Below are 27668 nucleotides of genomic sequence, written 5' to 3' on the forward strand. Positions count from 1 at the left end.
TTACCTGAATGGCAAAAAAATTCTTTCTTTATTGTTGATGCCCAGGAATGCTATTAAGATATGTCATTATATTGATTATTCTGTGTCTGTTCACCTAAAGCATGGTAGGACTTTGGATTCTAGGATAAGAAGGCTTGAAGGGTTTTTTAAAAAGATGGATTCTTAAATTATTTGTGCTTGGTTAGTTGAAAAATAACTTAGTTATCTTTTATATAATATATAACTTTTTGAAAGAGAATAAAATAGGTTTAAACAAATTTTAAAAAATATTTATTTCCTTTTATTTGTCCCTGGGTACTTTTTTGATTTCCTCTTTGATTTCCTGAGTGAGCCATTGGTTGTTTAGAATCATATTGTTTAGCCTCCATGTGTTTGAATTTTGCAGGTTTTTTCTAATAGTTGATTTCTAGCCTCATAATATTATGGTCAGAAAAGATGCTTGATACAATTTCAGTTTTCTTAAATTTACGGAGGCTTGCTTTACGGTCCAGCATATGATTTATCCTGGAGAATGTTCCCTGTACACTTGAAAAAAATGGGTATTCTGCTTCTAAAATGTGTATTCTGCTTCTTTTAGATAGAATGCTCTTTAAATAACAGTTTAGAACATCTGGTGTAATGTATCATTTAAAGCCTGTGTTTCCTTGCTGATTTTCTGTCTGGATGGTCTGCTGTTGATGTAAGTGGGGTGTTAAAGTCTTCCATTGTTGTTACTGTCAGTTCCTCCTTCTGTGTTAACATTTGCCTTATATAACAAGGTGCTCCTGTATTGGGTGCATATATATTTGTACGGAGAAGGCAATGGCACCCCACTCCAGTACTCTTGCCTGAAAAATCCCATGGATGGAGGAGCCTGATAGGCTGCAGTCCATGGGGTCGCTAAGAGTCAGACACGACTGAGCGACTTCACTTTCACTTTTCACTTTCATGCATTGGAGAAGGAAATGGCAACCCACTCCAGTGTTCTTGCCTGGAGAATCCCAGGGACGGGGGAGCCTGGTGGGCTGCCGTCTATGGGGTCGCACAGAGTTGGACACGACTGAAGTGACTTAGCAGCAGCAGCAGCATATATTTACAATTGTTAAATCTCCTTCTTGAATTGACCCTTTGATCATTATATAGTGTCATTCTTTGTCTCTTTTAACAGTCTACATTTTAAAGTCTATTTGTCTGGTCCTAGTATTGCTGCTCAGTCTTTCTTTTGGTTTCCATTTGCATGGAATACCTTTTTCTGTCCCCTCATTTTCAGTCTTTATGTGTCTCTGGATCTGTACGAGTCTCTTGTAGGCAGCATATATTTGGGTTCTGTTTTTGTATCCATTCTGCCAGTTTATGTCTTTTGGTTGAAGCATTTAGATGAAGGTAATTATCAGTGTGTCTGTTCGTTTTGTCATTTTATTAATTGTTTTGGATTTGTTTTTGTAGGTCTTTTCTCCCCCTTTTGTTTTTATGATAAAACTTTGAATAAAAACACTTCAGAAAGTAGGCAGAGAGGGAGCATGTCTCAACATAATACAGGCCACATATGACAAGTGCACAGCTAACATCATACTCAGTGGTGAAATGCATAAAGCATTCCCTCTGAGATCAGAAACAAGAGAAGGATGTCCACTCTCACCACTTTTATTCAACATAGTTTTGGAAATCCTAGCCATGGCAGTCAGAAAAAGAAAAAGAAGTAAAAAGAATCGAAATAGGAAAAGAACTAAGACTGTCACTATTTGCAGATGACATGATGTTACACATAGAAAATCCTAAAGATGCTACCTGAAAACTACTAGAAGTCATTAATGAATTTGGTAAACCTGCTGGGTACAAAATTAATGTAGAGAAATGTGTTGCATTTCTATACACTAATAATGAAATATCAGAAAGAGAAATTACAGAAACAGTCCCGTATATCATTGCATCAAAAGGAGTGAAATACCTGGGAATAAATCTATCTAAGTAAGCCAAAGACCTGTACTCTGAAAACTGTGTAAGACACGATGAAAGAAATTGAAGATGTTACAGACTAATGGAAAGATACACCATGTTCTTGGATTGGAAGAATCAATACTGTTGGAATGACCAACAATGACCTCCTATATTGTTGGTGGGAATGTGAATTGGTGCAGCCACCATGGAGAACAGTATGCTGTTGCTGCTGCTTAGTTGCTTCAGTCTTGTCCAACTCTTTGTGATTCCATGGACTGTAGTCCGCCAGGCTCCTCTGTCCATGCCATTCTCCAGGCAAGAATACTGGAGTGGGTTGCCATGCCCTCCTCTAGAGGATTTCCCGATCCAGGGATTAAACCCGGGTCACCTGCATTGCACGGCTTCCCTCATAGCTCATTTGGTAAAGAATCCACCTGCAATGCAGGAGACCCCGGTTCAATTCCTCGGTTGGGAAGCTCTCCTGGAGAAGGGATAGGCTACCCACTCCAGTATTCTTGGGCTTCCTTTGTGGCTCAGTTGGTAAAGAATCTGCCTTCAATATGGGAGACCTGGGTTCAGTCCCTGGGTTGGGAAGATCCCCTGGAGAAGGGAAAGGCTACCCACTCCAGTACCCTGGCCTAGAGAATTCTAGGCATGTTTACTCCATGGAGTTGCAAAGAGTCAGACACGACTGAGCAACTTTCACTTTTTGCACGCAGATTCTTTACTGCTGAACCACCAGGGAAGCCCAGAGAACAGTAAGAAGTTCCTTAAAAAACTAAAAACAGAATTACCATATGATCCTGCAATTCCCATTGCTGGGCATATATCTGAAAAGATGAAAACTTTAATTCAAAAAGATACATGCATGTTCACAGCAGCACTGTTTACAGTAGTAAGATATGGAAACAGCCCAAATGCCCATCAACGAAGGAATAAAAATGATGTGTATACATACACACACTCACACACACACACAGAGTGGAATACTACTCAGCCATCAGAAAGAATGTCATTTGCACCAGCATGGATGGACCTAGACGTTATCATATTAAGTGAAGTCAGGCAGAGAAAGACAAATGTATGGTATGACTTACATGTGGAATTCTTCAAAAATGATACAAATGAATTTATTTACAAAACAGACTCATAGACATAGAAAGCAAACTTATGGTTACCAAAGGGGCTCATGGGGTGGGGAGGGGGGAGGTAAATTACTAGTTTGGGATTAACATATACACACTATTATATATCAAATAGATAACCAACAAGGACCTTCTGTGTAGCACATATCTTTTAATAACCTATAATGGAAAATAATCTAAAACAAGTATGTAGGTGACAATCACTTTGGTGCACACCTGAAACTAGCAGAACATTGTAAATGAACTATTCTTCAATTTTAAAAAATGGTTATTTAAAAAATATGTCTTCTCTATTTGTAGACTTGTAATACTTATTATTTTATCATTTTTGTGAATTACTAGAAATATTTCTTATGCTATTGTGAGTGAAGTGTAAATGAGTTCTTTTTATACTAATTTTCTGTTAATTTGGCTAAATAACTTTAAAATGTTGATTTCCTTTTCTTACTGTTCACTTAAAAAAAATTTTTTTTTAAATTTTTAGGTAGAGTCCAAACAGTGTATCAGCTGAGTCATGATATTGATGTTGGTCGTTTCCAAACACTAATGGAATGTTTAACTGGCACTTTTGAAGAAGTGAAAATTTTAGCATTTGATCTTCTGATGAAGTTACCAAAAACATTTGTACAATTTCAGGTATTTGGACTTTTCTTCTGTAAGTGTAAATGTGATGTATGCATGAAAAATTTCTGTCTTAGCAGCAGATAAAGCAGTCTGTGGATTGTCCAGGTTCTTTGCTTCTGCCTTCTTGCATCTTCTGTTTCAGTTATTACTACCTCTCCAGATGCAGGTGGTGGGATGGCAAAGGTATGGATGGGTAGTGGGGCTGGAGGAAATGTTGTAAGAGAAAGAAAATCCAAATCAGTGAGCTTTGCTTTTTTAAAAACTTGTTTTGATAACAAGGGAAGTGTAGGAAGCAGTAGGTTTTATTGTTTACAAGATTATCGATAGATTTCAGTAAACTGTGGTCTCCCCAGTTCCCCTGGACCTGTTAATATTCGATCAAAACACATCACTTACAGTAACTTGATTTTTTTTTGAGATAATCTCTCTGCTTCGTGGACTGGGACGTGCCTGTAAGTGAGGTAGAGAACATGTTTCTGATGTTCCAATAAGCAATAGCTAAACTGAGACTGAAACTCAGAGTACTTGAGGTTAACAACAGTTCTCTCCCTGGGCGTTCTACCCCAACCCCCACGCTTTTCCTCATGCCTTGCTCGTCCTACCTCGGGGTGAAAATCAAAGATGGGCTCAGGAATGAAAGCACAGCTTGGGAATGGGTCTTCAGGGGGACCCCATAGCCCAGGTATTTGACTCTACCTTTGAGACCTAATCTTGGGCAGTGAAGTCACCAGTAGCGGTGGGGTGCCTGGCTCTAGAGCTTTACTGTGGCTCCTGTGGGAGCTCTATAGAGGCCACGGGAGCCTTCAGGGGTAGCAGCTGAGCCATCGTCTGGGCTCCAGCTATTAGGCTCTTATAGATGCAGTGGGATTCTGTAGGAGTTCGTGTCAGAGAGCCCAGGGGGTTTCCACTGCTTCTGGAGGACCTCAGACATCTCTTCTGATTTGGCTTCAAATTGAGAGTTGCTCTGTAGTGTCTGCTTGTCCTGGCAGTCTTTCAGGGGCCTTGATGAACAGAAGCTTCTTCAGTGCTTAGGCTGCTCATTTTTGTACTTTATGAGTTTTTAAAGAAGATGCTTTCTCTTTCTTTTTCTCTCCTTCTCCCAACCCTTGCCTCTTACCTTTCATCACACTGTAGCTTTGTATCATATATATAACTGTGCATCAGTCTTAACTATTTTCAGAGTATCTGGAGTGGGGAAAGGTATATATTATTGTACCTATATGAAATACCTGGTTCTCACATGAACTGTGTAACTATTTTGATAAACATGTGCATGGTATAGAGACACAAACTATAGAATTCAGGAACTTAGGACATATGGCTTGCTCTAGGATTCTGGTGGTTATATATTTGGTCTGGCTTGTGTATTAGTAAACTGGTCCTAAGAATAGGCATTTGAGACTTTAAAATATTAATTACACATTATACTTTCAAAGTCTTTGAGTAGAACCTATGTAGTATATAATTAACGTTTTAATATAGTTAACTTGAAAACATTGTTTGAATGCTGGCCTAATCTCTCTAAGGACCTGTATATTCGTATTTTGATGGCATGCATATCTTTCAAATATATGACTTTACTACTCACCTAGTCTCTTGCACTTCTTTCTTTTGGAGCTACATATCCAAGGTCTTTTTGTTGTGTTTTGCCTGTCCTGAAATGAAAGAACAAAGGTGCTGTTTTAAATTCCAAAGGCTATTTATTTTGTTTCTTACTAATTGGCTAGTTAGGCAGTTTAGGGACTTATTGTCAGTTACAAAAAATGATTTAGATGCCTGATTGATTTCTTTCTAATGTTTATTTAGATTTGAGCTTCTGACCAGTGTCTTTCAGTTTTTTAGGTCATAAAAAATTAAGCATGAAACAGCAAAGAATTTAAGTAAAAGTAAGCTATATTTGAATCTATTACCTGATATTTGAAGACATTATTAAATATTGATATATCTATGATCAAATTCAAAATTACATTTATGATTTTTTCCCTTATATTAAACAGTTATGAGATAATTTTATTAGATTGAATATTATTGAGCAACAAAACCCTGAGTGGTGAAACAAACAACTTGTTAACCGTGGAGCTGGGACTAGGATCCATGTCTCTGTCCTCAGCCCCGTGCCCTTCCATGCGTTATTACAGTGACCTGCCCTTTGTCCTGTCTTCTTGAGGACAGGCTGTGTGAGTGGATATTTAGATGAGACACAGCTGTGGGAGCTGATGCAGAGTTTCTGAGGTTGATCTTATCACTTTGCTTTTCACACATACATGTGGAGCTTTGCCAGGAACAGCCTGATGAGTTTGTATTTTCATTGTTGTTCAGTTGCTAAGTCGTATCTGACTCTTTGCAACCCCATGAACTGCAGCCTGCCAAGCTTTCCTGTCTTTCCCTATCTCCCAGAGTTTGCTTAAACTCATGTCCATTGAGTCGGTGATGCCATCCAACCATCTTATCCTCTGTCACCCGCCCCCCCCCCCAACCCCCTGCTTCTCCTCCTGCCCTCAGTCTTTCCCAGCATCAGGGTTTTTTCCAACGAGTTGGCTCTTCCTATCAGGTGTTCAAAGTATTGGCGCTTCAGCTCAGCATCAGTCCTTCCAATAAATATTCAAGGTTGATTTTCTTTAGGGTTGACTGGTTTGATGTCCCTGCAGCCCAAGGGATTCTCAAGAGTCTTCTCTAGCACCACAATTCAAAAATATCAATTCTTTGCCACTCAGCCTTCATGTGTATGTGTGTTTTTCTCCATTGAACTAGCTCTATAGGAATCAGCTGAGGAGAAGGGCAGGAGGTTGATGCCCAGTAAAATAAACCTTTCTTGCCATGTAAAAGAACTTGGGCTATACAGAAATAATGACGATGATCTGGTTATGGTCATAGCAGAATTTCTACAGGAAAAAGTATACTTTTGCTGAAGAAAAAGTTTTTCTTTTTGAATTTCCCAACTGAAATTACTTTCAAGACTTTCATCACTAGAACTGATTAAAGTGAAGTTGCTCAGTTGTGTCCGACTCTTTGCGACCCCATGGACTGTAGCCTACCAGGCTCCTCCATCCATTGGATTTTCCAGGCAAGAATACTGGAGTGGGTTGCCATTTCCTTCTCCAGGAGATCTTCCCGACCCAGGGATTGAACCCAGGTCTCCCGCATTGTAGGCAGACACTTTACCGTCTGAGCTACCAGGGAAGATCTCTAGAAGTGATTAATAATCATTTAATTAATAAAAACGTCAGCCTGTCTTCAGGGAATTAGCGTTCATATTGAGTTACAGTTGTGTGGCAAGCTCTGTCTTTAAATATGTGTTTTTCCTTCAAATTAAAGAAATGTTTCAGCGACAATGACTGAGTCTCTGCTTTATCCTAGGGTTCAGTGAAACTGCAAGGCTTATTCCAAGCAGCTCTGGAGCTTAGTACCAGCACCAAACCGTATGACTGTGTAACAGCTTCCTACCTACTGAACTTCTTAATCTGGCAGAATGCTTTGCCGTCATCACTGTCTGCTTACTTAAAAACTCAGCGGGTTGCATGTGGAGATGGAGATAAGTCTGCTGCTGTGGTAGAAAGTAACACATTAATAGGTTCGTATTGAGGAAATGACCTTTTGCTTTTCCTTATCAAAACCAGTATCTTACTCTCTCACTGTTCATATGGTTAGGATATCTAATGGTTAAACACTTACTCTGTGGTTTTTTCTTTTACTTAAGAGTTTACCAGCTTAATAGTTTACCAGCATATAAGTATATCATAGATTTCTCCTTTGCACATAAATAGTTTATTCAACTATATTATTTCTAAACAGAGGATTCATGTTAAATAAGTACATATGAAAATGTACATTACTAGAGCTTTTATATAAATAAGACTTTGCTTTGTTTACCAAAAATGTACTTTTTTCTCTGCAGAAATTTTACTATGACTATAGCCAGATCAGGCTTCCCTTATGGCTCAGTTGGTAAAGAATCCGCCTGCAATGTGGGAGACCTGGGTTTGATCCCTGGGTTGGGAAGATCCCTGGAGAAGGGAAAAGCTACCCACTCCAGTATTCTGGCCTGGAAAATTCCATGGACTGTATAGTCTATGGAGCTGCAAAGAGTCGGACATGACTAAGTGACTCACTTCACATAGCCAGTTCATCTTTGTTAATTTTATGTAGAGCAAAGTTCCTCTGTCTGTTGGGGTTTATATTTTAACTGGCTAACACACTCTTACCTTTTGCTCTTTCCATATAGCCAGTTCCAAAACCTAGGATCTGAGTTGTTTTAGATCTTTAGACCTAATGATTTTACTTCTTTTTTTTTTTTCTTTTTAAATTTTATTTTATTTTTAAACTTTACATAATTGTATTAGTTTTGCCAAATATCAAAATGAATCCGCCACAGGTATACATGTGTTCCCTATCATGAACCCTCCTCCGTCCTCCCTCCTCATACCATCCCTCTGGGTCATCCCAGTGCACTAGCCCCAAGCATCTAGTACCATGCATCGAACCTGGACTGGCAACTCGTTTCTTACATGATATTTTACATGTTTCAATGCCATTCTCCCAAATCTTCCCACCCTCTCCCTCTCCCACAGAGTCCATAAGACTGTTCTATACATCAGTGTCTCTTTTGCTGTCTTGTACACCAGGTTATTGTTACCATCTTTCTAAATTCCATATATATGCGTTAGTATACTGTATTGATGTTTTTCCTTCTGGCTTACTTCACTCTGTATAATAGGCTCCAGTTTCATCCACCTCATTAGAACTGATTCAAATGTAGTCTTTTTAATGGCTGAGTAATACTCCATTGTGTATATGTACCACAGCTTTCTTATCCATTTATCTGCTGATGGACACCTAGGTTGCTTCCATGTCCTGGCTATTATAAACAGTGCTGCGATGAACACTGGGGTACACGTGTCTCTTTCCCTTCTGGTTTCCTCAGTGTGTATGCCCAGCAGTGGGGTTGCTGGATCATAAGGCAGTTCTATTTCCAGTTTTTTAAGGAATCTCCACACTGTTCTCCATAGTGGCTGTACTAGTTTGCATTCCCACCAACAGTGTAAGAGGGTTCCCTTTTCTCCACACCCTCTCCAGCATTTATTATTTGTAGACTTTTGGATCGCAGCCATTCTGACTGGTGTGAAATGGTACCTCATAGTGGTTTTGATTTGCATTTCTCTGATAATGAGTGATGTTGAGCATCTTTTCATGTGTTTGTTAGCCATCTGTATGTCTTCTTTGGAGAAATGTCTATTTAGTTCTTTGGCCCATTTTTTGATTGGGTCATTTATTTTCTGGAGTTGAGCTGTAGGAGTTGCTTGTATATTTTGAGATTAGTTGTTTGTCAGTTGCTTCATTTGCTATTATTTTCTCCCATTCTGAAGGCTGTCTTTTCACCTTGCTAATAGTTTCCTTTGATGTGCAGAAGCTTTTAAGGTTAATTAGGTCCCATTTGTTTATTTTTGCTTTTATTTCAATATTCTGGGAGGTGGGTCATAGAGGATCCTGCTGTGATGTATGTCAGAGAGTGTTTTGCCTATGTTCTCCTCTAGGAGTTTTATAGTTTCTGGTCTTACGTTTAGATCTTTAATCCATTTTGAGTTTATTTTTGTGTATGGTGTTAGAAAGTGGTCTAGTTTCATTCTTTTACAAGTGGTTGACCAGATTTCCCAGCACCACTTGTTAAAGAGATTGTTTTTAATCCATTGTATATTCTTGCCTCCTTTGTCAAAGATAAGGTGTCCATATGTGCATGGATTTATCTCTGGGCTTTCTATTTTGTTCCATTGATCTATATTTCTGTCTTTGTGCCAGTACCATACTGTCTTGATAACTGTGGCTTTGTAGTAGAGCCTGAAGTCAGGTAGGTTGATTCCTCCAGTTCCATTCTTCTTTCTCAAGATCGCTTTGGCTATTCGAGGTTTTTTGTATTTCCATACAAATTGTGAAATTATTTGTTCTAGCTCTGTGAAGAATACTGTTGGTAGCTTGATAGGGATTGCATTGAATCTATAAATTGCTTTGGGTAGTTTACTCATTTTCACTATATTGATTCTTCCAATCCATGAACATGGTATATTTCTCCATCTATTAGTGTCTTCTTTGATTTCTTTCACCAGTGTTTTATAGTTTTCTATATATAGGTCTTTAGTTTCTTTAGGTAGATATATTCCTAAGTATTTTATTCTTTCCATTGCAATGGTGAATGGAATTGTTTCCTTAATTTCTCTTTCTGTTTTCTCATTATTAGTGTATAGGAATGCAAGGGATTTCTGTGTGTTGATTTTATATCCTGCAACTTTACTATAGTCATTGATTATTTCTAGTAATTTTCTGGTGGATAGACCTAATGATTTTAAACAAATATTTGTTGGAGGTTATTTTATCCTATTGAGTCTTCATTTTGGAATTGTACTATAAATAAAGACAGATAGGAATTTTATTAAGTAAAACAAAGGTCAGATCTAGAAAGAAAGGTGAACAGTGTTCTAAAATGGTGGAAAAAGCCACGAAAAAGAGAACTAATAATGGGAGAGAATTAGGAGCCATAGATAGTTCTGGTAGAGATGTAGCCATAGAGCTTGGCACAGAGAGATGACGTTGCCATGGAAGGTGACATGTGCCCAACTCTAATTGTTTCAGGGCCGGGTTCCAGAGGAGACCCTGATAAGATGATAAGACGAGGTCTACAACTGGGGTGAACTGGGGAGTTCATGCTTCATGAAGAGGCTTTTAAATCCAAGACATTTTAAAATTTCATAAAATATTTAAAACATAAAAAGTATATATATAGAATACATATATATATAGAATCTAAACAGTAATAGTATAAAAATTTCACAAGGTATCCCAAGCTTGTGATATCACAAGCTAGGTGATAACAGCTAGCTTAAGTAGTGTAGTGCACTCATAGCGTTGAAGCCTCTTGCTTATCCTAGTTCCCTCCTCCCACCTTCTAATTATTGCCCTATGTTTAACATTAATCTTTTGTCTTGCTTTTACCAAGATTTTACTACCTATTTATATATTATATTTTCTTTTATTAATACATGATTATGAATATTATATAGTCCTATATATATTATACAAATTTACTACAATGTATTAAAGCATTCTCCTATTGATGAACTTCTTTTTTCTATATAAGTAATGCCAATGTGAAATGCTTGTTATTCTTGTTATGTTATTAGATATAACTTCTAATGCATATGTCTAAGAGTTTATGATAAACAGAAAAGTAGCCTAGTCATAAAATACATGCATCTTCAACTTTACTAGGTGATGTCAAGTAGATTTTCAGTTTACACTCCCACCCACCAATAAATTATGAGAATTGTAGTGCATCACTATAACTTGCTATTGTCAGATTTTAAAAATTTGCAGAATATCAAATGGTGTCTCATGTGGTTTCATCTCGCATTTTCCTGATTACTAATGTAATTGGGCATCTTTTTACATGTTTATAAGCCATTCACTTCCACCCCTGCTATGAAATGCATTTTCATACCATTTGTTCAGTTTTATGTGGGGTTGTTTGTCTTTCCCCAAATGATTTTTGGAAATTCTTTAAATTTTCTAAATATGAATAATTTACTGGTTATACACAATTCTGAAACTTAAAATATAACCCTCTCCTGAATGGTGAGGGGAGACATCCACCCTGCTAGATAACTGGATGTCCACATGCAGAAGAACAAAATTTGACGCAGTACCTCATACTATTTGCAAAAATTAGCTTAAAATGGATTAAAGAGCTACATTCGAAGTTAAACAATAAAACTCTTAGAATAAAACCTAGGTGTAAATCTTTGTGATCTTGAGTAAAGTAGATAAATTGGATTTTGAAACTTTGACAGACAAATTTGAAACTTTTGTGTGTCAAGGATGCCAACAAGAAAGTTAGAAGACAACCTGTAGAGTGGGAAAAATATTTGCAAATAATTTTATTTGTTAAGGGCCTTGTATCTAGAATATATAAGGAACTTTTACAACTCACTAATAAAAGGATATAACCAAATTAAAAAAGACAAAGAATCTGAATAGATATTCCTCCAAAAAACATGAATATAAACAATAAGTGGATGAAAAGATGCTTAGCATCTTTAGCTGTTGCTGCTGCTGCTAAGTCGCTTCAGTCATGTCTGACTCTGTGCGACCCCATAGACGGCAGCCCACCAGGCTCCCCCATCCCTGGAATACTCCAGGCAAGAATAGTGGAGTGGGTTGCCATTTCCTTCTCCAATGCATGAAACTGAAAAAGTGAAAGTGAAGTCGCTCAGTTGTGTCCGACTCTTAGCGTCCCCATGGACTGCAGCCCACCAGGCTCCTCCGTCCTTGGGATTTTCCAGGCAAGAGTACTGGAGTGGGGTGCCATTGCCTTCTCCCTTTAGCTGTTAGGAACATGCAAATCAAAATCACAATGAGGAAGTACTGCACACTCAGTAAGATGGCTATAATTAAAAAAAAAATAGGTGATAACTAGTGTTGATGAGGATTTAGAAAAAATGGATCTCTCCTACAGACTGTTGATGGGAATGAAAACTGGTCTGGCCCCTTTGGAAAAAGATGTCTAGTTTCTTGAAAGGGTAAACATAGAATTTCCATATGACTCCACAGTTCCTCTCTTGGACATTGTCTTAGTCAGCTCAGGCTGCTTTAACAAGATACCATGAGCGGATAACTTAAACAACAGGCATTTATTTCTCACAGTTCTGGCAGCTGGGAAGATCAAGATTACAGGGTCAAGTGATTTGGTTCCTGGTGAGAACCCTCTTCCTGATTTGTAGAAAGCAGTCTTCTCAGTCTGCTCTCTCATGCAGGAGAGAGCAAGCTCTGGTCTCTCCTCCTCCTGTTATAAGGACACTAATCCCATCATGGGGGTCCCACTGTCATGACCTTAGCTAAACCTGATTACTTCCTAAAGATGCTACCTCTGAATACCATTGCAATGAGGGTGAGGGTTTCAACATGAGTTTGGGGCAAGGGCAAGGAGACACAGACATTCAGTCCATTATGGGCATTTAGTGAAGAAAAGTAAAAACTGTGTCCGGACAAAAATTGTGTGTGAATGTTCATAGCAGCATGATTCATAATAGCCAAAAAGTGGAAACAACTCACATGTCTATCATCCGATAAACGGATAAATAAAATGTGGTTTATCCATGCAATGGACTGTTATTCAGCTGTTTAAAGTAATGAAATATACATGCTATAACATGGATGAACTTTGAAAGAAGCCACATATTGTATGATTAGATTTATATGGTTGTGTCCAGAATAGGCAGAAAACAGGCAAGTGATGGCCTAGGCTGAGGGAGGTGAGAGGCACAGGGAAGGGAGTGTCTGGCAGTGGGTAAAGCTTTTCTGAGGGGGGCAGATTAAAATGTTCCAAAACTCACTGTGGTGGTGGGTTTTGCACATAGCTGTGAATATCCTAAAAACCATTGACTTGTACACTTTGAATGTATAAATTGTATGGTGTGTGAGTCATAGCTCAATAAAGCCGTTATTTTATTTTATTTTTTAAATTTTATTTTATTTTTAAACTTTACAATATTGTATTAGTTTTGCCAAATATCGAAATGAATCCGCCACAGGTATACCTGTGTTCCCCATCCTGAACCATCCTCCCTCCTCCCTCCCCATACCCTCCCTCTGGATCGTCCCAGTGCACCAGCCCCAAGCATCCAGTAACGCATGGCATATGGGCCTGGGATTTGCTAACCCAGATATAGGATGCCTAGGAGGAATGATCCAGAATGAATGCTGTAAATGGATCCAGGAAGTCAGGGCAGAGACACGGGTTCTGCCTTAACTGGAAATGGAGAACAGGCTGGATAAGCTTGGATAATCTCTTTTTTCATTCAGAAACCTCTAGTATAAAATTCAGTTGAGTTGGATGTCTTTGTGGGAACTGTTCTGCTGTGCACAGATTTGTAAATGTGTTTTTAAACTGGTGTTATTTTGGTGGGTTTTGTTTTGTTTTGCATTTTTTAGTTATCAAATGCTTGTTGGAAAATCTTGAGGAAGAAGTATCTCGGGCTGAAAATTCTCTGCTTCAGGCAGCAGCGTCATTTCCAATGTATGGGCGGGTCCACTGTATAACAGGAGCTTTGCGAAAGCTGCCTCTAAAGTAAGTATATCCCCCTGTCGTCTCCTGAATACTCACTTCTGAGCTTTAAACTCCTGTTGGAATGTGTCTTGGGAAAGGAACATATTGCCTTAAAGATAATTAAAAATGAAAACATATATACATATACTTTGTGTCTTACATATTTCATGGATGGCATGATTTTGAAACCCAAATTCCTTTGATCCCTTTTGTCTGTTTCCATCTTGAAAATGTGGTTTTGGCTTTTCGTATAAATTCCTCTCACATCCTTGTTGCAGCAGCCTGCAGTTGGTGAGTGAGTGGAGACCCGTGGTGGAGAAGCTCCTTGTGACCTCCTATAGGCTCTCGGCCGTGGTGTCTCCAGTCATTCAGAGCTCCTCCCCAGAAGGCCTCATCCCCAATGACACTGATGCAGGTCAGTAAACGGAAAAAGCTAGAATTACTGTGTTTTTTCCCTTACTCATTTCTTCAGAGAGATAGGTTAAATGGGGGACAAAGACATTATTATTATGACTGGTGATATTTCCGCCTATTGGGTAATGTTTTTTAACTATAAAAAAATAACCTAGGTAAATAAATAGTCAGGTGGTCAGCAAGGTGCTTCCTTCTCTGGGGTAAATTGGATTTTATAATATTGTCATTTCAGAATACAGCCTATCAGGTTTGTATTCTGGTTGGGACTGGGGAAGCGGGCCGTATAAATTAGAGAGCAGTTGATGGGGTTCAGTAGAGAAGGCAGCTTGTTGGGAATCTGGGATAGGCAAAGACCACTGGACACAAAGGCCATTTAAATGAAAAAAAAAAAAAATTGGAAGAGACGCTCAGAATGTCCAGAATTGAACTCATGAAATTTCATCTTTCTTTCCCTCCCCTCTTTTATCTTTGCAAACTGTTCTACCAGAGACCTGTTTGTGCAAGTCAGGAGCTAGGGCTGCCTGACATCTCCCCTTTACTCCTATCTAGCCTATCTCCACGTTCTTTCAGTGGTGCCCCTTAAATATCTGTTACATCTCTTCTTCTTTTATCTGCATCTTCTTACCTTACTGCAGGCTTTTATCCTCTCTTGTTTCCCCACATCTACTCTCATCTCCTTCCATTTCCTTTTTACTACATCCAAAGTAATCTTTTCTAGTCATATCATTTATCATGTTACGCATTATCTTTACTTAACCCTTGTGCTCTGCCCATCCCCCTTCCTGTTTATTTAAAACATGTTAGTGGCTAGGTTCTATAATAATTTCATTCCTACTGCCCTGCCAGTCTTGTCTGTTAGCACTCTCCCCTTCCCGTAGATTTCTCCTTCATTGGAGTTGTTGCAATTTAACCGGGAGTTTTGTCTATGATTTCCTCCCGTGCACTCGGCACAATGCCTGGTAGAAGTAGATATCCAATGAATAGTTGTCATAATGAATAAACAATTACTGCAAGTATAGGAACTAAATTCAACGCCTGCAATGTCCTAGTGGCATATGTATGCAACAGTCCCCTCTTATCTTAGGGGTAGATGTTCGAAGACCCCCAGTGGATGCCTGACAATGCAGATAGTACCCATACTTATGATAACATGTTTTTTCCTAAACATACACACTTATAAAATTTAACTTACAAATTAGGCACAGTAAGAGGTTAACAGTGATAACCAGTAATAGTAAGCGTTAGTCACTCAGTCGTGTCCAACTCTTTGCAACCCCATGAACTGTAGGCCGTTAGGCTCTGCTGACCATGGCATTTCCCAGAAAGAATACTGGAGTGAGTTGTCATTCCTGTCCCTGGGGGATCTTCCCGACTCAGGGATTGAACCCAGGTCTCCTGCATTGCAGGCAGATTCTTTACCACCTGAGCCACCAGGGAAACCCCAAACCAATAATAATATAAAACAATTATAGCAGCATACTGTAGTAAAAGTTAGGTGGACGTGGTCTGTCTTTCTCTCAAAATATCTTACTGTACTGAGCTCACCCCTTCTTCTTATGATAATGTGAGATGATAGAATGCCTGTGTGATGAGGTGAAGTGAGATGAATGGCATACGCATTGTGACTCACTGTTTGTTCAGTTCAGTCGCTCAGTCGTGTCCGACTCTTTGCGACCCCATGAATCGCAGCACACCAGGCCTCCCTGTCCATCACCAACTCCTGGAGTTCACTCAGACTCATGTCCATCGAGTCAGTGATGCCATCTCATCCTCTGTTGTCCCCTTCTCCTCCTGCCCCCAATCCCTCCCAGCATCAGAGTCTTTTCCAATGAGTCAACTCTTCGCCGAGGTGGCCAAAATATTGGAGTTTCAGCTTTAGCATCAGTCCTTCCAATGAACACCCAGGGCTGATCTCCTTTAGAATGGACTGGTTGGATCTCCTTGCAGTCCAAGGGACTCTCAAGAGTCTTCTCTAACACCACAGTTCAAAAGCATCAATTCTTTGGTGCTCAGCTTTCTTCACAGTCCAACTCTCACATCCATACATGACCACTGGAAAAACCATAGCCTTGACTAGATGGACCTTTGTTGGCAAAGTAATGTCCCTGCTTTTGAATATGCTATCTGGGTTGGTCATAACTTTCCTTCTATCACGATTGACCACCTGGTGATACTTTAGAAGAGGATTACCTGTATCAGTGTTCCTGGATCATCAAGCCCTGAAAATGTTGATGGTTGGACGTCAGCTTGCAGATGATGTTGATGGTTGATTATCCTAGGTGGAATGGAGAGGGCCAGCGTGAGATTTCATCATTCTATTAAGGACGGCATGCAATTTCAAACTTGTAATTTCTTTATTTTTGATATTTTCCATATAATATTTTCAGATCATGTTGACCAAGGATAACTGAAACCTGGATAAGGGAGGGGATTACTGGACCCATACTACAACAGGCCAGAAGTGTTAAGGATATATACTAACAAAGTGTTTTTTTGAACACTTAGAAAATCATGAAGTAGATTTGTATTTCATGTTGAAATAAAGTTGGTGAGTGCATTTTGGAACACAGATGAGAGGCTTATATTAAAAATACACTGAGTATATCATAAACACACACTGAATTATATAATACTTTGCACTGATAATGAACCTAGAATTGTGTGCTTGCATAGAAAATGTTATGTTTTGTTCTTTACTGAAAATGAGCTGGCAGGTTGGTGATGGTTTATGATGTATGTGTGTGTGCTCGGTCATGTCCGACTCTTTGCGACTCCATGGACTATAGCCTGCCAGGCGCCTCTGTCCATGGGATTTCCCAGGCAAGAATACTGGAGTGGGTTGCCATTTCCTTTGTCAGGGTATCTTCCTCACCCAGGGATTGATCCCACGTCTCTTGCATCTCTTGCATTGTCAGGCGCGTTCTTTACCAGCTGATAAACCAGTGAAGCCCCAGTTTATGATACTAATAAGATATAGATTTATTTTGGCTGATAGACTAAATACTAAAACTTTTTGGTTTAGTTTTCCTACTTAAGCAGTGCATAGGAATAAAGACCATCCAGTCTGATAGCTAATATTTGGATCAGGCAAGTACCAATATATTTTGGATGAGAAATTTGGAATGTTTGTCACCAATTATGGGTAGGGCCTTCAGAGTATGCCAAAATTCTGTTTGTATTAAAGTTTTTAAATATCTTCAACTTAAAAACTGTCTATAGTTCACTGACTTTTCCTTAATTTTGCATTTTCTTTTTTCCTCTGATTGTCTCCATTTTTCTTGTATCTTCCCCATGTTATCTACTGTGCATTCTGAATTTTTTGGTAAAAGTCTCCCCTGAATGCCACAAAAATGAATGAGTGGGGCTCTTAAAATTTTATTCTGGTTATCCCTCTGTTTTTTCTTAGTCTTTCTGTGGTTTGTTTTGGGGCCAGTGCTGTTTTTATTTCATGGCCATCAAAATTTGTTTTGGGCAAAATTTCACGGAAGCCACGAGTGAACATAAGATGTTGGCTGAATCACTACAAGAGCAGTTTGGGTCTTTGTATTTCCTATAAAACTTAATATATGAGTGTGTGTAATAGGTATACAGTAAATACTCATTCTTTTGATTTGTTAATTGGTTTCCTGTTACCTGTTGTTATTTTCCTTAAAAAAATCTGAGCCTGGCTAGCACTTTATTACCTAGTCATCCATAAATTCCTTCAGCCCATGTTACTGAACCTCTATGAGGCAGTTTCTGTTCTAGGCATTAGCAACTCAACAGTGAACAAAGTCTTGCATTCATGGAGTTTACATTCCCTAGTCCAGTGAGTGCTTACAAAATAAAAATGAAGTTAAATATAATAGTAGGACTGTAAGTCTTACTTAGAAAGCAGTATATTGCATATGCATCTCAAAGTCAGCTATGGAGTTTTTATGATATTCCTGGGCTAGAAAAGATTGTTTTTGTAGGTGATGGGGTTTCTTACCTGTTTAAAGAAAATTCATTGAAGTATATTGCTCTTCCTTCATCTGTTTGAGTGCTGTGTTTAAGATTCTTAGACAACACTAAGAAAAGCCACGTCAGATGGCAGCTTTTGTCTGTGGACAGTTTCTGTTGTGTTTTTTGGTCCAGTCTTCACCCTACTTAAAATATTCACCATATTTTCAAAGTACATTCAAGTATCATGAAGACTTTATATAAGTAATTTTTACATTATCCACCCTGCGAGTCCCTTCTTATAGTGCTAATCAGCACATGTATATCTGTGATGGATTCATTTTGATATTTGGCAAAACTAATACAATTATGTAAAGTTTAAAAAAAAAAAAAGAATTAAAAGCTACAAAATTTTTGAGGGCAAATGACCCTCAAGGGATACCTGCATCTGATATGGAACTGGGGTTTTATGTAATCTTGTCTTTCTCCCTTAGAGTCAGCAAGCCGCTTGCACAGGATTCTGAATGAGATTCAGCCACGAGATACTAACGATTATTTCAGTCGAGCCAAAATATTGAAAGAATGTGGTAGCTTTGATTTAGAGGACTTGAGTGCCAGTGTACCGAATATTGATACTTCTGCAGAAATCAAAGGTATATGTAAAATCAGTACTGGAGTCAATATTTAAGGGACAAAATGTGCAAAATGCTCTTTTCCTGTAGTAAATCAGGGGCTGCAGATGTATGCAGGACTGTGGAGAAAATAAGGTCTTTTTTGAGCTTATAATGATTTATTTTGGGGAATGAGTTTATAAAACTTTTACCAGAAATTGGTGTGCCCCAGTCCAGCATATAAGGTGCTTCAACAAAAAGCCTTTGAGTCCTGAAACCTCTCTTGACAGCCAGGTGATGTAGAACAGTGATGCACAGTGAACTTGGGTTTGGGCAGCAGTCCGCTTCTCCCAGCAGTATGGTCTGATGCTGTGAGCGTCCTTACAGTCAGGCAGCCTTTTAAAGGAAACAAATTTGTGACTTATTAAAATGTGAGCTTTACATAATTGTATTAGTTTTGCAATTATGTAAAGTTTAAAAATAAAATAAAATAAAAATTGCAAAAAAAAATAAATAAATAAATAAAATGTGAGCGACTCTTTTGCACCAGGACTTCAGAATTCGAATTCTTACTGTTTGTTTTCTCAGTTATTCTTTTATAATTTTCTTCAATGCTATAAAAAGTTATCAGAAGCAGTAATATCTTATTGGTTTAGAACATATTCTACATTCTCCACTAGATGGGGATATTGTCTTGTAAAAATTTCTCTATTTTTTAAAAAATTATATAAATGTATGCTTGTTGTAATCGTTTCAAATAATTCAGAGGTAAATGCAAGCTAAAAACAAATTAATTTTATTTTTTTTCCCATTTCCTTATTGCCTCTCCAATCCTACTTCTTCCCTTCTTAGTGTATATGTTTCAGACCTATTTGCTGTATTTAAGTGTATGTATTGACACATTATCCTTTGAGTTTAGCAGACTTTTAAAAGACAAAGGGGATTATGTTAAAGAGATTATTTTGTTAACTTACCTTTTAAATTTAATAGTTTGTTTTGGATTTTTTTTTTTAATGTCAGTACAAAAATATTCCTAAAGCTAGAAAAAGAGAGTAAAGATTATAGCTAATTGACTATGGAATTTAAGTATATTTAAAAAGATAATTTGTATATTCCTTTGAAAGGAAAGTCGTATCCTGTTATTCTACTGACGTAGCAACCACCCCCACTGAAACAAATAGTAAAGTATATTTATTATAGTCGTATTTTATGGATGACTGAAAGGTGGAAAGAGTTGATTCCATTAATTTCCAAAAGTTAGGGTTTGGTTTTAGAAGACTACTGTTTTTATTTTACCTTGAATATGGCTATATTAAAGAAAATACTTAGAGGGTGATTCCGGCCCATAGCATATGCCGGACAAGTGTTAGTTATTTTCTCCTGAATAAATATAGTATATGACAGATTGGTTTGTTCAAACAGATTATTCTTGGGGAAATTATGAACAAGCTTGTTCTAAGAAACCTGGGATGTGAGTAATCAAGTGTCTAGTGTTGCAATAGTTGTTTTATTTTTTTAAGGTAAAGAAGGAAAAACATGTGACGTAACTGCTCAGATGGTGCTGGTGTGTTGCTGGAGAAGCATGAAGGAAGTTGCTTTACTCTTAGGCTCGCTGTGCCAGCTTCTACCCATGCGGTCTGTGCCAGAGTCTCCCGATGGACTGTTGACGGTGGAGCAGGTAGGGTAGGCGTTGATCCCGCTTGGTATAATCTCTGGTCAAAGCATATATCCCAAACTTTTATTTATAACCCAACTTAAACAAATTTTTTTGGAAACATTTTTCTTGAATAAAATCTTAACAGATGTCAGCTGAAGAAGGTTCACTAATGTGTAGAAACTGGACCTTGCAATACATTTCCAAATTTTGGCATTTTTAGAAATGTTTTTATTTTTCTAAGTTATATACATAATTTTAGCTCTTACCTCACTTTTAACTTCAGTATTATCGTTTGAATTTTTGTTTCTCCATTGAATACACACAAACTTCAAATTTAAATGAAATCGTCTCTTTAGGAAAACTCCACAAACCTCTTAAATTTTGGAAAGAAAAAAATATATACATATATAGGTTAATTATGGATCTCATGGTTCTCTCTGCATTGATGATAAAGTTATATAGTTACTTTGGTTTTTTTGGCTGACTTTTATTTTAAGACCACAAAGTTAGTTCACCATCTGGGACTGTTCAAGGGACTTGAGTGCAGTGTTTACAAGAAATTAGCTTACCACAAGCATTTCATTTGGAAATATTTTAGATTTATTAGATTTCTGTTTTTAATTGATTCCCTCTTCCTTTCCATATGGTTTCAACAAATCCATTTCCCACCATTTTCCAGCAAAGATATATAACATGTACTTTCATTTTTAACCTTTTTCAAATAAAGATAATTTTTCCCGTAGGGTGTTACGACATCTAAGAACAAAACAAATATTGTAGTATGCTAATGCTGATTATTTCTATAATAACCATGTGACCAGTACCATGGAAATAATGCTAATATTTTTATTCTCACACTCGCTGTGGCTAATGTGCTCGCATCTGGTTAACAGCTGGGCATGTGATGTTGCAAGGCTCTGAGATGGAGAGCGGTGAAGGGGAGCAGGACGCTGCCGGCTTCATCATGTTCTGTATTCTCTTCCAAATCAAACAGGCGTTAGTGTCCCAGCGTTCCTTGCAGTCCTTGCTGGTTACTGGCTAGAGTGCCAATGCCAACATCTTTGCTGAGGAATCCAGCTATGATTAATGATTACTTCACTGATGTTCACCATCTCACTAAGAAGTAAACATGGGCTAGAGAGCCCCTTGACTTCTCAGCTTTTCAAGGACAAGTTAAAACATCTAGTTTTGGGGTTTGTTGGCCTGTGTTTTAAAAAAAGAAAATTAAGGGAAACATTGTTTTACTTTTACTGTAACTGAGAAAGACCTGAAAGCTTCCTGTGAAAATCATTTTGACTTGACACCTTTTGTAGGACATCCAAGTCTTACGAAGTCATGTGGGATATCCAGGTTAAAACTGGGAATTCAGTTCAGCTCAGTTCAGTTCAGTCGCTCAGTCGTGTCTGACTCTTTGCGACCCCATGAATCGCAGCACGCCAGGCCTCCCTGTCCATCACCAACTCCTGGAGTTCACTCAGACTCAACGTCCATCGAGTCAGTGATGCCATCCAGCCATCTCATCCTCTGTCGTCCCCTTCTCCTCCTGCCCCCAATCCCTCCCAGCATCAGAGTCTTTTCCAATGAGTCAACTCTGCGCATGAGGTGGCCAAAATACTGGAGTTTCAGCTTTAGCATCATTCCTTCCAAAGAAATCCCAGGGCTGATCTCCTTCAGAATGGACTGGTTGGATCTCCTTGCAGTCCAAGGAACTTCAAGAGTCTTCTCCAACACCACAGTTCAAAAGCATCAATTCTTCAGTGCTCAGCCTTCTTCACAGTCCAACTCTCTCATCCATACAAAATTGGAAAATAATGTAAAATAGACAAAATGTGACAACAACAACAAAGAGAGGTCGTTACAAACCAAAGAACTCTTCTAATAACTGTTTTCTTGAATAAGAAATAGAATCCTGTTTTTCTGTGAAATATTCATTTCCATTCTAATGAGGTCTGGTCATTTCTCCATGTCGCCATTCACATGGCAACCCCACAAATATTTAATTGACTGAGTGAGTGACCAAGAGTGTATGTGATAGCACTTTTCTGACATTGAAACCCTGCCCTCTTTGGAAAACTTGAATCTTGATCACCTTCAATTTTACTAAAAATATTTTAATTTTTCTAAAAAAATTTAAAAATGCTTCTGAAAGTGTGGGAGCATACAGACAATGAACTCATAAAGTCAACAAGAAATTAATGTTATTTGTATTATAGAGGATTCCTGCTTTTAAACGTAAAATTTTGTTCCATGAAATTCCTTTAAACATACTCCCATGTACTTAGTACTTTTAACAGTTAAAAATATAAACAACAGAGAAGAATGTAGTTTGCATTGGAGTGGCAGGACCAGGCCTAGGGAGTCTACCTTCCTTCCGAGGGCATAGATGCCCTAGTATCACCAGATCTTCTGGGCACATAGTGGCAGAGCTACAGATTTAAGAATCAACAGTGTAGGTGAATGTTACCGCAAGAGACCTGCAGAGACAAAGGTGACTTGGAGACAGAATGCTCCCTGTTTGAGGTGAAAATTGGGAATTTGGATTTCTTACTCCTGAGAATCATAAAAACCATGATCTGCTTTTCTCTCAATGGATGAGGGAAGCTGTTCTATAGATCCTGAAATATTGATGTTCAGCCTGATGCTTTTCTTGTTCCCCACTCACCCTTCACTCCTGAAAAAGTAATAGGATTCCATTACAACTGGGAATTTGAGGTCTCACATGTAAATGGAGGGCTGGATTTCTTTTGGAAACTCAGCTCCTTGAAGCCCATCCTGATTTGACAGCCCTTGGACAACTTCAATCCCCCATGCATAAAGATGCTTTTAACAGGCCAGCAGGTAGTGAAACTCCAATTTGGGGATTTTTGCTGCTGTTCGAGGAGAGGAGCTGGTGCTTGTTTATAATTCTGAGTATATAATTCACAGACTCCTCGTTGGAAGGATCACAGAGATGATATTATCCAGCTCCCTTGCACAAGGGGAGACTGAAGGCTTTGGATGTTACCTCGTTTGCCCAAGATCACAAAGCTGGTGTGTGGCAACTCTGGGATAGGAACCCGATTCTTTTGCTTCCCAGCCTCTGTTCCAGCACGACACAGTGCCACCTTTGTTCTGCATGGCTCATTTAATCTTTCTTTAAATTTAATTTTCTCAGCTTCCCATAGCCAACCAGATTTTTGCAAGTAGTGGATAGTCAGGTAACTTGCCACTGAACTTTTTAGCAAATGCGCCTTCCCTCGATGACTGCGTATGAAGCAGTGTGTCCTCCACGACTTCAGCAAGAGGAAAATGTGTTCATTCAGAGGCACGTCTGACCTTCCTCCTGCGCTGTAATCATGAAATGAAAGGTTCTTTTCATAAGGTCCCTGTCCGAGAGGCAGAGATAAAACCAGCTTTGAGGGATGTAAGTTGAGACCCTCAAAGAGTGAGCAGTGCATGCAACCTTATCTTACCACTTCCTGACTAGTTTGTGTCTGGGCTTTAAGCTGGAAGCTTTGCTTGATACACTGTTGGTCCTCTTTCCATGGGATATTGGATACCCAGTACCCACTGATTTTCTTAAACAACTTCCTGTACCTGGGCCATCAGTTCATCTTTTTATATACTTCTCCTAATATTCCTAAGAAGAAGCTTCTGGGTAGAATTTTTTTTTTTAATATCTGCTTTCCCCTTTCTAGTAATTATTGCCCCAGAAATCACATGAATAAAAATAATTACCTGTTTGAACTATTAGACATGGGCAATTAAAAAAACTCCTACTTTAGATGCTGTTGTAATTTTCATACACATTTCCTCAGTGCCTTTTGTCTCTGTTTCAGTTTTTGTTAATGATCTACAAATGGGATATATGTTTATTAGTATTCATCTGTCTTCAAGAGATTGCTTCTGTATTTTCTTCTACCAAAGTTTAGTTTTTAGAAATCAGTTCAAAGTATTTATTGAACTGTACTGAATGCAGGCTGCACGGTTATGTTACTGGGATGTGAGGTTGAGCGTGGAATCACATCATTTAGTCAACTATATATTGACTGCCTTACTACATGAGTTGTGGCAACATTAAGAAATATAATATGTGGTTCTCTGACTTCAAAGGGCTTAGAAGTGCAGTAAGAGATTCAAGACGGAATTTCATTTCAGAAAGTCAGACTGAAGGGCAACTGTTGAAGTGGCACACGGTTAAGAATTTGCCAGAAGACAAAGAATAAACGTTCTGATGGGAGGATACCTGAATACCAGGAAACCATCATCTTTGTTATCATTATGTAGGAGGACAATGTTTGGGCTTTGAAGAAATCCCAGGTGTTAGTAAGAAATCACAATGGTAGAGAATGTCCAGTGTAAAACGTTATCTGACTATACTACAAACTTTTATGAACTATTCTATTTAACCAAAGTGGAATTAGAAATTCCTCTTGACATCCCTAAGGTTATAAGAAGTGGCTGTGTCTTAAAGTAAAATTGAAGGTTTGAATGAATGTGTGTGTTAATCACTCTGTCATGTCTGACTCTTTGCGACCCCATGGACTGTAGCCCACCAGCAAAAATACTGGAGTGGGTAGCCATTTCCTTCTCCAGGGTATCTTCCTGACCCAGGAATCGAAACCAGGTCTCCCACATTGCAGGTAGATTCTTTACCATCTGAGCCACCAAGGAAACCCTAAGAATACTAGAGTGGGTAGCCATTCCCTTCTTCAGGGGATCTTCCTGACCCAGGGATCAAACTTGGGTCTCTCACATTGCGGGCAGATTCTTTACCATCTGAGCCACCAGAGAAGGTTTAGGGAAATTAATTAAGGTTTTAGGGATTAAGTCTCACTACCTCATGACACAAAATAAAAACAAAAATTGACATTTAGCAATATTGCTTGCTACTCTCTGCCAGGTACTCTGCTAAATGCTTATATGCATAATCTCATTTATTTCTTAGAATAATCCTGTGAAGTAGCTTCTAGTTTTATCCCCATTTCACAGAGCAGGGAACTCTGTTACATAATTAGCTTGTATTGATAAGGAAGCTGAGTAGGGCTCCTAAACCCAGACTTCTTGTCTCCAGAATCCCAGATCTTGACCACTGCACATGCTCTTTGTAGAAATGTCTCACCTATATACTTGAATCTGTTTTGGCCTTTCTAACTTGTAGTGAAGGGAATTAGCTTTTTGTTTTTTTATTGTATTTCTCTCTACTATTTAAAGAACAAATGAAAAATGTATTTACATTTGTCCTTTGTGGAGTTCATGCTTTAGATGAACATTTATGTTTCTCCTCCTGTTTAGTCCGTAGTTAAATTATAGGTGCCTAGAGACGTGGCATGTCCCCTGTGGAAATTTACACCCTGTAAATCCATAAAGCATGTTAATTTGTCCATAGAAGTAGGTTTTATGGAAAGTTAGAACCAGAATATACTAAACTTTAAAAGATAGTGTTGCTCATCACTAAGTTGTGTCCGACTTTTTGCTACCCCATGGACTGCAGCACATCAGGCTTCCCTGTCCTTCCCTATCTCCCACAGTTTGCTCAAATTCAGGTCCACTGAGTCAGTGATGCAATCCAGCCATCTCCTCCTCTGTCATCCCCCTCTCTTCCTGCCTTCAATCTTTCCCAGCATCAGGGTCTTTTCCAGTGAGTTGGCTGTTTGCCTCAGGTGGCCAAAGTATTGGAGCTTCAGTTTTAGCCATCAGTCCTCTCAATGAATATTCAGGGTTGATTTCCTTTAGGATTGACTGTTTTGACCTCCTTGCTGTCCAAGGGACTCTCAAGAGTCTTCTCCAGCACCACAGTTCAAAAGTATCAGTTCTTCGGCACTCAGCCTTCTTTATGATCCAACTCTCACATCCATACAGGACTATTGGAAAAACCATAACTTTGACTATATGGACCTTTGTTGGCAAAGTGATGTCTATCCTTTTAAACACACTGTCTAGGTTTATCATAGCTTTTCATTGGTGACCAAAACCATCCCCCAAAGAGCTAGTGACTAGAATTTAATTTTAAGACTAGAAATAAGTGGCCTTTGAAAAAATTTTTATTGATACTTTAATTCCCTTTCAAGAAGTCTAAGATATGTATTATTTATTAAGAAAATGTTTTATAAAGACATCATCCATGAGAAAAGAAATGTTTTGAGGCTTTCTTGGTGGCTCAGTGGTAAAGAATCCTCCTGCACTGCAGGAGACACAGGTTTGACCCCGGTCTGGTAAGATCCCACATGCCATGGAGCAGCTAAGCCCATATGCCATGATTATTGAGCCTGTGCTCTAAAGCCTGGGAGCCACAACCGATGAAGCCTGCGTGCCCTAGAGCCTGTACTCTGCAACAAAAGAAGCCACCGCAGTGAGAAGCTGGTGCACTAGCTCCAGCTCCCTGCAACTAGAGGAAAGCCCGTGTAGTAACGAAGACCCAGCACAGTGAAAAAAAACATAAATAAAAAAGAAAGAAATGTTTTTGTGAACTTTAAATAGGAGATGAGCATCAAATAGATTAAAAGACAATCAACTTGAATTTTCAGAGGACTGTTTCATTGTTTTAATTAAATTAAAAAATTATTTTTCTGATTCTACTATTGTTGTAAGTTTCTGCAGAGTTAAATACGTTCCCTGTACTCTGCTCATCCAAGGGAAGGCATGGCTCCTCTTCCTTGTCCAGCTACTCATGGACCATGTTGCCAGGTTGACCCCTCCCACTCCTTGTGTGATAGGTGCATCCCTACCTTGCAACCCTGTCTTCTTCCACTGTTTTCTAGCATGAAACCTTGAGGCCATTCAGCTAGGTCTGCTATCAATCTCCTGTATAGTCTGTGTTCATTCATATAAAAAGACCCCATGAAGTATCTGGGAGGTAACAGGTACTTAATAAGTGTGTGTTCATTCATTCTAATATCCCAGCTGTTTCTTATGTTAGTTATCTTTTTCCATATTGATTCACCCAAGTATAACCTGTTTAAGGTCTAGCCACTAATCTTCAGTTCAGTTCAGTCGCTCAGTCCTGTCCAGCTCTTTGCGACCCCATGGACTGCAGCACACCAGCCTTCCCTGCCCATCAACAACTCCCAGAGCCTGCTCAAACTCATGTCCATCGATGCCATCCAACCATCTCATCCTCTTTCGTCCTTCAGTCTTTCCCAGCATCAGGATCTTTTCCAGTGGGTCAGTTCTTCACATCAAGCCGTTAATCTTACTGTAATAATTTATTTCAATGTAAAAAGAACTTTCATTTCGTAGTGCAGTTAAGCTCCTGATAGGTACCATCCAGCATATTGGTTTTCTCTGAACTGAAAGCCTTCTGAGGACAG

At 38.7% G+C, this 27668-nt stretch overlaps 1 protein-coding gene across 6 annotated transcripts in view; it reads left to right on the forward strand.

Annotated features, from left to right (window-relative positions):
• Nucleotides 1-27668, forward strand: part of THADA (THADA armadillo repeat containing) — a 335542-nt gene that overhangs the window by 32495 nt on the left and 275379 nt on the right. For 5 of the 6 annotated variants that reach the window (XM_070379662.1, XM_070379664.1, XM_070379663.1 and 2 more), the window contains 6 exons: nucleotides 3547-3698; nucleotides 7044-7257; nucleotides 13662-13797; nucleotides 14055-14191; nucleotides 18606-18764; nucleotides 20243-20400. In XM_070379662.1, coding sequence (XP_070235763.1) covers nucleotides 3547-3698; nucleotides 7044-7257; nucleotides 13662-13797; nucleotides 14055-14191; nucleotides 18606-18764; nucleotides 20243-20400 — 956 coding nt within the window. The remainder of the gene's footprint in view (nucleotides 1-3546; nucleotides 3699-7043; nucleotides 7258-13661; nucleotides 13798-14054; nucleotides 14192-18605; nucleotides 18765-20242; nucleotides 20401-27668) is intronic. The other variant, XM_070379666.1, reaches the window with a different exon arrangement.

The sequence above is a fragment of the Bos mutus genome, chromosome 11 (genome assembly GCF_027580195.1).
Source record: "Bos mutus isolate GX-2022 chromosome 11, NWIPB_WYAK_1.1, whole genome shotgun sequence".
Taxonomy (NCBI): domain Eukaryota; kingdom Metazoa; phylum Chordata; class Mammalia; order Artiodactyla; family Bovidae; genus Bos; species Bos mutus.